The sequence below is a fragment of the Cebus imitator genome, unplaced genomic scaffold (assembly GCF_001604975.1).
Source record: "Cebus imitator isolate Cc_AM_T3 unplaced genomic scaffold, Cebus_imitator-1.0 Scaffold18, whole genome shotgun sequence".
Taxonomy (NCBI): Eukaryota; Metazoa; Chordata; class Mammalia; order Primates; family Cebidae; genus Cebus; species Cebus imitator.
In genome coordinates, this window is record NW_016107333.1 from 912,386 (window position 1) to 924,567 (window position 12,182).

Sequence of the window (12,182 nt, forward strand, 5' to 3'; positions counted from 1 at the left end):
AACCCCTGGAGGAGCTCCCTGAGACAGAGCATACTTTACTTCCACATCCCACACACGCACTGAAAACAAGCAAAACAAAAAACCTCACAGTCCAATTCTGGAATATAAACTTTAGGACATGTTATTTAATAATCTGAACAACCTAATGAATGTCTTTTGAACTCTCTCAATTCCCCATCTTTTTTTTTTCAATTCCACTTCTTTATGCTGACAGCAAGGGGAAAAAGTCAGGCTTGATTTTTTTTTTCTGTTACTGGTTAAGATGAGATTTGAGGACTGACCTTGGATTCCTATTTTCCATTTTACTCTATCTACTGAACCAAAGAAAAGCAGGAGTGTCAGTGACTGTTACTGTTAGCTATATTATGTAGTTTGCACCTTTCCAGCCACGAATATTCAAGCTGATTCTTTTAGTAATGCCTGGGTTTTCTTGTTATTACCAGAAACACCCAATCTGAGCCTTAAATTTGTTTGTGAGATATAATATGCTGGTAATCTAAAAAACACATGTTGACAAGCAACTTTGTTTTATGTCAAAGTGTAGTATATAAAGATCCGAGCAACTCACTAATCCTAAAAAAGGTGCCTCAAAGAGTCCAGCTGTAATGTAATAAAAGACAACCACCCTAGAGCCCAATGTTTAAGTATTTCCTGATTGAGTCTGAGGATGTTGCAGATTTCATTTGGTGGTACCATCACTTTTCAGTTTTAAAAATGTAATGGCAATTTTCAGACAGCCACATCATCAGCTATCCGAAATTCACCCACCCCAATCAGCTTTCTCACCACCCATTCCAACCCATACCCAAACAGCACAGAAGAACTATCTTTTAGCATCAGAAACAATTCATATTTAATTACCCTTATCTAATTTGATTCCATTAAGCCACCAGAATCAGCAAAAGATAATGTCAAACCATGATCTCAAACAGCATTTCTTAAACACTGATGGAGTCAGGTATTGTGCTTTGCTAAGGGGGTCAAATGCGGGAGAACTCCGTATCTCCATAGTAGACAGGCAAAAACGTCAAAACCTCTGAAACAGCAAAATAATTGCTAAAACTTTAACCTGGTATTACCATTTATCAATTCTACAGATAGCTAGGCAGCCTGTATAGTACTGTAATAATGACTCAGCCTCACTACAGTTAGTTCTTCCAACACTTAGGAAGTCTTTTCACTAGGGAAAAGATATGGTTTCTGCTCCTGAAATTCCTCACTGTCAGTATTTTAAATATAAACAACAGATTTTCTCAGCAGTTGATTATGGGCCATAATGTTCTAAATTACATACAGCTACAATTTTTAAATATTGTGAAGAATGAGCTCCAAAGGGTGTGTGTGTGGGGGGGGATCTTTTGTATCTTAGGGATGAGGGCAGACAAAATGAGATATGTTTGATTTTAATACACCAACTTGTACAGTTAATCTGTAAGATGGGTTAGACCCACTTAAAATCATGCTTAAATGAACTCCTCTTAATACAAAGTTCAATAATGACATGTCTGAGAATAATTAAACATTGATTTCTACTTTTTTAAAAGTGTCTTTCATAGTTGCATAAATCAATCACTGGTTAACAATGTATTACTTGAGACAGCAAGAGCTGTTACACCACATCTTCCAGACAATATTCACAAAGAATTATTACACCAGTGTCAGACCCTTATGGAGGCAGGCAGATGGTTAAAAGCTCTTTTTCTCTTGAACAAGCATGTTTAGATAAAAACTAAATGACAAATTATCAAACCTTTCCTTCCCTCACTCTTTTTTTTTTAGCTCTGTAAGAAAACAGAGATGTGTGGCTTTTTATGTTTTCATGCTAGTATCACATAGTATCACTCTAGCATAGTGGTTCAGCTCATGGGATTTAGAGTGGCCAACTCACTGCCCTTGGGTAAGCTAGTAAATAAACCAAAGTCTCAGTTTCCTCATCTACAAAACAGAGATAACAGAACCTAACTCTAAAGATCCTTCCAAGGATTACATTTAATTAGATGACCCATGGAAAGAGCTGAGATTCATGCCTTACAGTATTCAATAAATATTAGCTATTATTGCTATTAAATGTAAACCAACACGTTCTAAAAGTCAACACAGGCAGACTACTTGAGCCTCTATAAAAATTGCACGAAAGGTCAATAACCTAATCAGCTGACAATCATTCACATGTGACTTAGGTGAGAACCATGTAAGTTAACTTTCTCACAAGAAGAAAGGGGCTAAACTTTATTTCATCACTTATATTACCTACTCAGCATAGCCTGACAGGCAAAAGAATACATTCTATGTTAAGATCCCACCTTCCTCTAGCGAGGTCAAAAGGACTTCCTACATTCTCACCTGCCACATCCTTTCTTTGCCCCTGTATCCCAAAGAAATACGTCTATACTGTGGTTTTCTAAACTGCAGGCCTCATCTCCTCCCTCTTTTAAAATAGTGATAGGTTGGTTAAATATACTTAAGAAACACTCCAACCTGACAATTCTCTGCACCCAGTCTTGCACAACCCCCAGCTCAAAAGTCACCTCCGAGAAATCTCCCCACCCTCAGACAAAATTAAGTCCCCTATACTCCAAAGCATTTTGGGTACACATATGCCCCAGGATCTACCTTACAATTAACTATGTTTCCCCCAATACACTGAATCAAGAGCAAGGGAGTGGTTACAGGATCAGCTCTAGCACTAAGCACAAACAGTGCTTGGCACATATCTGGTACTCAAGAAATGCCATACTTTAACCAGCTTCTCTCCTGATTGAGTACCATTTCCTGCTGGATGCCCCACTTCAAACTCTGAACATAAGGTTGCTTTCAGTAGAGCAGGCTAACATGATGGACTGCTGATTACATTAGAAAACCTACTCATCAGCTTCTCCCATTGGAGAGGTTCCCGGAACCCAAACTCAATTGAGCAGGATTATGTACCATCAAAATCAGTAGGAATTCCCAGCACACTAGAGAGGGTACTGTCTCCTTCAACAGGGTTGTTCGAAAGCCTGCAAGGACTAGCTTTTCATTGGAGGAATCTTCCCTGGGTAACTGAAGTGGAAATACACAAAGAATAAATGCCTTGATTTGGCTGAAAGGGCTCAAAAACATAAAGAATTGGAAAAAACAAGCTAGCTCTTGATTCCTGAAAAACAGTGACTCGTGAAAAAAAATGAACAGGAAGCAGGAGTGGGTGCTGGACATTTTTTGTTTCAATAAATAAAATCTTTTTCTTCCCTCCCTATAGCCCAAACGAAAAGGCCAACACACCAGGTCCACAGGAGATGCTCAACAATCTTTCCTTCCAACAAGTACACTAAACTGAGTTTCCAAAAAAAAAAAAAAACCACTGCTTTGGGAACCTCGGCCACAATGAAAAGTTCCCGTCACTGACAGTTTAATTTTTTAAAAATCCAACATTTACACTGGGTGTTCCACAGAGAACTTGCAAACTTTCTTTGAGGAGGTACTGCTAAGAACGTTCTTTGCAAAGAACGTAACTTGGGAAAAACAACCTGGAAATATGAAGAACTCCACAAAGGATGGCTTCAGTTTTAGAACCATAATTCCTATCATAAACATCCTATCAAAAAATAAATAAATAAATAACAGTTGCCTAAGGAAATCTTTCATTCTGGAAGCAGAAACGGAAACAAACATGAAGTAGAAAGGGAATAACCCCCAAAATAAAGTTAAAAAATAATAATAATTCAGTCCCCCAGCCTTCCCTCTCTAGTGAAGTATGTGATTTACACGACTTTGCTCTGCAGAAAGCTCGTTCTCGGCAGCTCAAGGAAGGAGCCGAGGGAGGGAGAGAAAGAGACACAGGCACAGAAAGGAGAGGAGAGAAAAAGAAAATGGCGCAGAGACTAAGTCCCGACCGTCGACAAGGCGACTTTCCTGAGAGGAATCCCGGCCCGGAAAGACCGCGCGAGGCCCGCTGGCAGGCGACACGGGGTCTCCGTTGTCCCCTCTTGGGAGAGCCTGGATCTGGGGGAGCTCGGGTCCCCGGAAAGGGGGTCCAGAGGCGGCCCGATGGGAACAATGGGGCCGGTGAGCGAGAAGCCGGGACTTAGTCTCTGGGACGCCATGTCTGTCCTCTGCCCGGCACCGGCAGGGCGCGGGGGAGGCGGCCGGCGGCTGGGGGGCTCCGGCGTCGGAGCAGGGAGGGCACACTCACCATTCAGTCGGAAATCCGCTTCGATCTGGAAAAATAAAAAAAGAGAATATCAAACAACAGCCACTTTCACCCCTCCGGCGACGAGCGCGCGCTGCCGGGGGCCTGGCCCACCCTGCGCCCCCAGGGAGGACCGGGCTCCGGGAACGGCCTCAGAGGGCAGCCATCCCCCCTCGAACTGCAACTTCGTGGCCCTCGCTCGCGGCCTAGCGAGCCGATCTCCTCCGGCGGACTGCCCCTCGCCGGGGGCTCCGGCCTGTCAAAGCGGCGGGACCGGGGCTGATGCCGGGGCCTGCGCCTGGGGTTGCGGGACGGTCGGGCCGGGGTCCCGGGCCTCCGGGGTCAGGCCGGGCAGTAAGTACCTGGGAATCGTTGTGGAGGTGGTCCCCACTCATGTCGGCCCGGAGCTACGAGCGCGGTGGACTGTGAGGCGGCGTGGGGGAGATGCAGACGGTGAACCGGCCTGTACGGGCGAACGGGGACCCCGGAGGCTCGAGGAGGCGCACGTAAGCGGAGGCGGCTGTGGGCCCGAGACTCCAGAAACCGCTGAGGCTGCTACCACGACGGCGACGCTGCCAGACTGCCCGGCGGGCGGCGAGAACAGACCCCAGCAGTTGTGTAACAGCCTAAGTTCGCATTTGGGCTCACTGCGCCTGCGCGGCCGTTTTTAAACACCACGTCGGCGACGTCAGCGCTCGCGGAAAGAGGCCGAGGGTTGCGGCCCGCCCCCTCGCGGTTCGCTGGACGGACCTGGCTTTGCATCGCAAGCTCCGCCTCCCGACCACGCGCGCGCCGCTGTGATTTGCATAAGAAGCCGACTCCTCCCACGGCCTCCCACCTCAAGCAGCCTCCCCTTCCTCTCCCAACGCCTTTTCTCGGAACCCCAACCCCTCTACTAGGCACTGCGCAGGCGCCACCTGGGCACCGCCTCCGGACTAGGCCGGACGCGCGGCCACGTGGTGGGCCTTTAAAGGCCGCGGCGGGACCCAGGCGATCTTGGGCGGAGCTGGTATTCTGCGTCCGCATCTCTTCGGAGCTGCGAGTACCTTGGCAACTGGGACCCCAGAGCTTTCCCCAGTGCCTCGTCTCTTGCTAATTCGGCCTTGAGGCTGCCTGGTGGGAGGAGTCCCCTCCCTAGCCTTTATCCAGGCCCTCCAACTTCTGCAGTATTTCACACCCACTTCAAGATTATTTTAACTTTTCAACCAACCAAGGGTCCTGGGTAGCCCCAGTTTTCCACTGAGTACATGTAGACCTGGGTCACCAGGGACCTGATTTTTTCTTTGGTTCATTATACAAATACTTACTGAGCACCTGTTTTGAGCCCAGGGATTGTGCTGAGGGGAGAGGGAATGGCAGGGAACGAAAGGGAACTGAACCTGCCGCTATCCACCGCTGTAACCCTGGCATGCTGGGAGGACGCTGCAGATGGGGAATAGAACTATCGTTTATAGAGCATCTATTCTGTGCTCAGCTCTGAATTCTCACAGTAGCTCTGTGAGGTCGCCTGTTTTACAAAAGTCAAACTGTCTTAAAGACAAGTGACCAACAGCCACCTACCTTGCATCTATAGTGGGATGCCTCACAAGCTTCTCCCGGGATGATTTCATCTCCACTCAGCTAGAAAAGCCCCATCCTGACATCTTCCTTTCCCTCATTTCCCACTAGCCCAGCTGATAGCATCTCTTCACTCCATCTACTTCTCTTTTATGCCCATAAGCCTTTGAAGTCTGCGTTCTCTTGCTTGGATTAATACAATAGGCTCCTGGCTGGGAGTGGTGGCCTACACCTGTAATCCTAGCACTTTGGGAGGCAGAGGCTGCCAGATGACTTGAACCCAGGAGTTCAACACTAGCCTGGGAAACATGGCAAAATCCTGACTCTACAAAAAATACAAAAACTAGTAGCGGGTGGTGGTATGTGCCTGTAGTCCTGGCTACTCAGGAGGCTGAGGTGGGATGAGGCTGAGGTGGGATGAGCCCGAGGAGGTTGACGCTGCAGTGAGCCATGATTGTACCACTGCATTCCAGCCTGGGCAACAGAGTGAGACACTATCTCAAAAAATTTTTTTTAAATACAACACACTCCTAACAGGGATTGCTGCTTCCATTCTTGGCCCTCTCCCAAACTCCATTCCAATAATTGCCAAAGTGATCTTTTCAACATGCAAATCTAGCCATTACTCCTTTGTGGCTATTGCCACATCTATTACCATGTTCAATGTTATTATTTAACATTTTAATTGATCTCCTTTTTATTTACATTCATCCTAAGTGATATCTGTGAAATAATATTATCTATGAAATCATTTGGAAGTAAATATGAAAAATGTTCATCCAGTGGACCATCAGTATGTTTATCATATCTAATGGTAAACATTAGATGTATTTACCACATCTTGTGAATGCTTCCAGATCAACCTAAATATCACTTTTTCAAAGCGACTCCCTGGCATACTACTGACCCTGCTTCCACTGGCTGACCAAGGGTGTCTTATAGGCCAGGCGCGGTGGCTAGTGCCTGTAAATCGTACCACTTTGGGAGGTCAAGGTGGGCGGATCACTTGAGGTCAGGAGTTAAACAACAGCCTGGGAAACATGGTGAAACCCTGTCTCTACTAAAAATACAAAAATTAGCAGGGTGTGGTGGTGCACACCTGTAATCCCAGCTACTCAGGAGGCTGAGGCAGGAGAATCGCTTGAACCTGGGAGGCAGAGGTTGCAGTGAGCTGAGATCGCATCACTGCACTCCAACCTGGGCAACAGAGTGAGTGAGTCTCAAAAAATAAATAAACAAATAAAAATAAAATAAAAGGTGCCTTATAGTATCTATTTCCTTTGTAACACTTATGATACTTGTTATTAAATTACAAATGGAGTAATTGGTGGTTTCCTGTCTATTTCCCCTATAGAAAGCAAGGTCTGTGAAAGGGGGGAGTCTTGTCCATCTTGCCTACCACTGGATTCTCAGCACCCAGCAACAGGCCCTCCTACAGAAGAGGTGCTCAAGAAATGAGCAAATCAAAGCAGATTTCCCTACTTTTGTTAGGAGCACACATTTGGAAGTCAAATCAACTTAGGTTTGAATTCGGTTCTGCTGTGTGATCTCAGGCAAGTTGTTTAACTTCTCTGCATCCCAGTTTCCTCATCCACTTCATGGTGATCACTGTGGATATGTGATAGACTATCAAAAAATAATTGTTTGAGGGCAGGCAGCTAGTAAGTGCTGAGTCTTGGATTCATACTCAGGTCAGCTTGACTCCAAAGCTATACTCTTTCTCTGAAGCAAACTGCCAGAGCCAGTTTTGCCTTGCTCTTGGTGTCTCTCCTCATACTCTTCCCATCTCAGGATCAATCCCAGGTTAGAAGATGAGGCATCTGGCTCCCACCTGCTTTCTGCAGTGAGTCCAAGATAATTTGAGGCCTTCCTTCAGGAATAATGGTGCCTCCTACACTACTCCACTCCCAAACCCCATTTCCCAGGGAGAATCTGCTTTTTTTTTGAGACTCTGTCACCCAGGCTGGAGTACAGTGGCACCATCTCAGCTCACTGCAACCTCCGCCTCCTGGGTTCAAGTGATTCTTCTGCCTCAGCCTCCTGAGTAACAGGGATTACAGGCATGTGCCACCACACCTGGCTAATTTTTGTAATTTTAGTAGAGATGGAGTTTGACTATGTTGGTTAGGCTGGTTTCTAACTCCTGACCTTGTGATCTGTCCACCTTGGCCTCCCAAAGTGCTGGGATTACAGGCATGAGCCACCATACCTGGCCTGCATTTACTTTCCAGGTCCCTACAAAGAAGTGGTAGGCATGAAAACAGCACAGACTCCGCAACGACAGACTGAAGACATCTCCGTGCACAGACATGGAGATATTGGGGCAGTCTTGTCACAGGCTGAACTTCTCTACCAGCATGTGTGGCTGGCAGTGCTCAGAAGTTGACTAACTTACTGTGTCTTACAGAGTCCACTCCTAGCTCCCAACACTTCAAACTCATGTCCCCACCATATGGTACTTGAGATTATTGGTAGTAGTGCATGGACAAGCATTTTAATTTTAATAGATAGTATTTCAATGTGTATGAGAAAAAATGATTGCCTTAAGGATATAACTGGGATGAGGCTTAAAAAAAAAAAAGTAACTGATTTACATAAAAAACATATAGGAATATGCACAGAGAGGACATATAAGACAAACTCCAGGAAGGTCACAGGCAAATAAATGAGGTTTGGGAAACACGGCTTTAAATCAAGACTTTCATTCATGGACCATCTTAGCCCTTATAAAAATAACTAGCAGGTGAAAACTGATAGCGTAGGTCTGTCTCCAAAGTATGCACTGGGAACAGTGGACTATTTATAGATAATCTACTAAAAGAAAAGCTCCACATATGAATACATACATTATTATATTTACGGTTAATTAATTAATTAATTTTTTTTTTTTGAGACAGAGTCTTGCTCTGTCGCCTAGGCTGGAGTGCAGTGGCGTGATCTCGGCTCGCTGCAACTTCCGCTTCCCATGTTCAAGCGATTCTCCTGCCTCAGCCTCCTGAGTAGCTGGGGCTACAGGTGTGTGCCACCACACCTGGCTAATTTTTTTGTATTTTAGGGTAGAGACATGGTCTTACCATGTTAGCCAGGATATATTTACAGTTAAACTTTTTTTTTTTTCCCCAGGGGCTTTCTCAGGGTCTTCCATATGAAAATACTTATGTGGTGCTTGAAAAGAGGGACATGGTGTGCAGCATCTCCAAAATGTAGGTAGAGCCGGTTGGGCATGGTGACTTATGCATGTAGAGTTAGCACTTTGGGAGGCCAAGGCAGGTAGATCACCTGACATCAGGAGTTTGAGACCAGTCTGGCCAACATGGTGAAACTCTGTCTCTACTAAAATATAAAAATTAGCTGGGCATGGTGGCATGCACCTGCAATCCCAGCTACTTGGGAGGCTGAGGCAGGAGAACCACTTGAACCCCAAAGGCAGAGGTTGCAGTGAGCCGAGATGGCACCACTGCACTCCAGCCTGGACGACAGAGTGAGACTCCATCTCAATAAAATAAAATAAAATAAAATGCAGGCAAACCCCAAAATACTTTTTTCCAGACTACCTCTTGAGACTTGGGCTTTTGGGGAATGGTAGGGAGGATGCACCATTCCTGGTGGTACTGCAATCCAGGTCAATGTGTGGTGAACAGAGCAGGCTCCTATTCCATCTCCTTGCTCCAAAAATCTCTTTATTATATTATCCTCAGATAGGGGATGTATCAGATATTAAACTGGTAAGAACAGATACTGCGCATGATCTTAGCCAGACAGCCAAGAAGAAATGAGACTTGAGCTTTTTGAAATGACTGAACTTCAAGACTCTTGATCCAGGTGGTCACCCAAGATCTAGTTCTTATTCATTTGATTCTGACTCTCTTAGGCTAGTTATCAACCTGGCCCAACTCATGTTTCGCAGAACTAAGCACCTGTAGGGTTGTCTAAACAGCTCCTGCTTTTCAGGGACCCATCCATCTGCATACTTTACCCAGACAGCAAGATTATGGAGGAACAAGATACACAAATACACAGATGTGCTGCTATAGTTATTTGGACCAGGATGGCACTTGATCCAAGCTGAGTCACTCAGGTTACCTTTCTTAAGGCTCTAGAATTCAGAAGAGGAGAGTGGTTCCATCTATCTTCTTATGGATAGATCTCTAGTATGTAGATTTAGGGAGCTGCTCCTGAGGGTACTTGCTGTCAGAAGGGCCAGAAAAAGCTGGAGGTGGAGGAGGATACAGGAGGAAGTGGGTGGGGGAAGAGAAAAGAGATAGAAGTCCCTGTTGCTGGGTGGGTGGCTCACACCTGTAATCCTAACACTTTGGGAGCCTGATGTGGCTGGATCATTTGAGCCTAGGAGTTTGAGGCCAGCCTGCACAACATGACAAAATCTTGTCTCTACAAACAAAAATTAGCCTGGCATGGTGGTGTGTACCTGTAGTCTCAGCTACTAGGGAGGCTGAGGTGAGAGGATCATCTGAAAGGCCAAGGCAGCAATGAGCCAAGATCATGCCACTGCACTTCAGCCTAGGTGACAGAGTGACACCTTGGAAAGAGAGAGAGAGAGAGAGAGAGAGAACCCTGATGAATGAAGTTTAGGACCCTGGTTACTACTTTCTCCTGAAGCCTGGTTGCGTGGTTCCTGTTGTTCTGGTACCTTTAAATAGATTTCCCCTTTTGCTTAATTGCACTCTGATGTGTTGGTCCTAATCTCCACTTGATTCCTGGGCACTCATAAGGCCTCTGTTATCCTTTTGGCACCCCCTCTAGAACTGTCATGCTATGGAACAGGATACCCCTCTTGACATTTTGACCCTTGGATGCTGGCACATTCTCAACTTTGCTAATTCTTTGACAGTGTTGTCTTCTAGCAACTCTCCTCACCTGTGCCTAAGGATCTGCTGCCCTTTCAAGATTCCGATACCATTGGAAAAGAACCTGGTGGGTGCTCCAGAAAGGAGATTCAGGCTGGCAATCTCAGGAACAACCAGAAAAGCCCTTTGCTTCCTAGAATGAAACAGCTCAGCAACAGTTGAGATGTGTGGAATAAAAAGATCAGAATCAATAAGACAGCTGGCAACTCTTGAATTATAAAATGAGAGGCAGTCAAGCAACAAGGATGTAGGATCCTGGCCATGTGGCTTGGGGCGAGAAAAGTAGTCCACTTTCATGTATCTCCATTGTCTTCCTGCCAAAGACATCCTTTCTGTGATGATGAGATTTATGCATTCAACCAGTATTCCCTGAGGAATGAAGGCAAATAGGCACTATTTACTTATTTGAGGTTGGTAGGTCCTATACTAAACCCTAGAGATATAGTTGTTTATCAGATCTAATCCTCATTTTGGAGGAGTGCCTGGTCTGATAATGAGACAGATGTATTCCCCAACTGTAACCCTAAGGTATAAGGAATAATAGGGAAGAGGGGGCTAGCCACCAGTTGCTATGGGAACTCTTGGGTAAAGGAGCACGTTCAACTCACAAGTGGTGGTGGGGGCAATATTAGGAAAGGTTTCCAGCTGGACGCTATTCTTGAAAGATGAGGGGGTCCTAGCCCATGGAAGAGAATAAAAGATATTGCAAGAAGAGAAGCAACATATGCAGATCCATATTTGGTGAGGATGGAGCAGAGGGTAAATGTGAAGATATACCCAGTGTAGGCTGGGAAGGTGGAAGAGGCCCTCCCAGTGCCAGTGGAACTACTGCAGGTGAACTATGACAGGGTTTTGAACAGGTACGAGAACAATCACAGGCAGCAGAGTGGGAACAGTTTGGTGGAACTGCCACTGGAAGGAAGCAGATTAGCTGGGAGCTCCAGGGAGACCATGTGTTTCAGAAGCAACCGTCACCATGGAAGGTCATTTGGAATATTTGAAGAGGCAAACTGTGATGGGGACAGCAGGATTTGGCCTGTGTCAAGGGTATAGCCCAAAGAGAAGTTATGAAGCAGCCCTGTCAGAGTCCCCCTCTCTTAGTGTGTGCTGCTGGGACGTCCTGCGACTGCCTGAGTCCAGCTGCCTCCACCTAGAGAACCAGCAGGCAATGGGAGGCATAGAGGCAGAGACCAGGCTCCAGGAAACATCGGAAGATTTTAGGAGAGAGAGAAGCTCCCAGATGCCTCAGCATGACTCCCCAAGAAAATGAAAGAGAAGTAGCTGCCTCACTCAGTAACCAGCAGGTGATCCGTTAGCCAAAGTTGGGTTTTGAAAAAATCTTCCCTATTCCCCCTCCCCACAAGCCCTCCAAGTCCTCAATCCGGTCCACTCCACCTCCCCAGAGCCTAGTTCACTTGAGCATCTTCTCTCCCTCCTGGCTGGAAACTTCTCCCACTCCCAGTTTTCCTCCTTGACCCTGTTAAAATTCATGTCTCACATTAATTGGCTGCTTACCATGTGCTCTGCCCCGTGCTGAGGGCTTCAATACATTCTCAGTTAATCATTGCAATAACCATAGGAAACAGGGACTA

General features: G+C 46.0%; 1 protein-coding gene and 1 non-coding gene across 2 annotated transcripts in view; both read right to left on the bottom strand.

Moving 5' to 3' along the window:
• The window catches only part of TOP1 (DNA topoisomerase I), a 95,763-nt gene extending 90,938 nt beyond the window's left edge, over positions 1-4,825 (bottom strand). Inside the window, exons 1-2 of the mRNA XM_017511933.2 lie at positions 4,531-4,825; positions 4,172-4,196 (exon numbers count right to left, since the gene is read on the bottom strand). Of these exons, the coding sequence (XP_017367422.1) occupies positions 4,172-4,196; positions 4,531-4,563 (58 nt within the window). The 5' untranslated portion in view covers positions 4,564-4,825. The remainder of the gene's footprint in view (positions 1-4,171; positions 4,197-4,530) is intronic.
• A 4,486-nt stretch (positions 4,826-9,311) lies between these two features.
• LOC119469319 lies at positions 9,312-9,499 on the bottom strand. The gene has a single exon (XR_005198119.1). It is a non-coding gene; the product is annotated as a U2 spliceosomal RNA (small nuclear RNA).
• Positions 9,500-12,182: the final 2,683 nt, after the last annotated feature.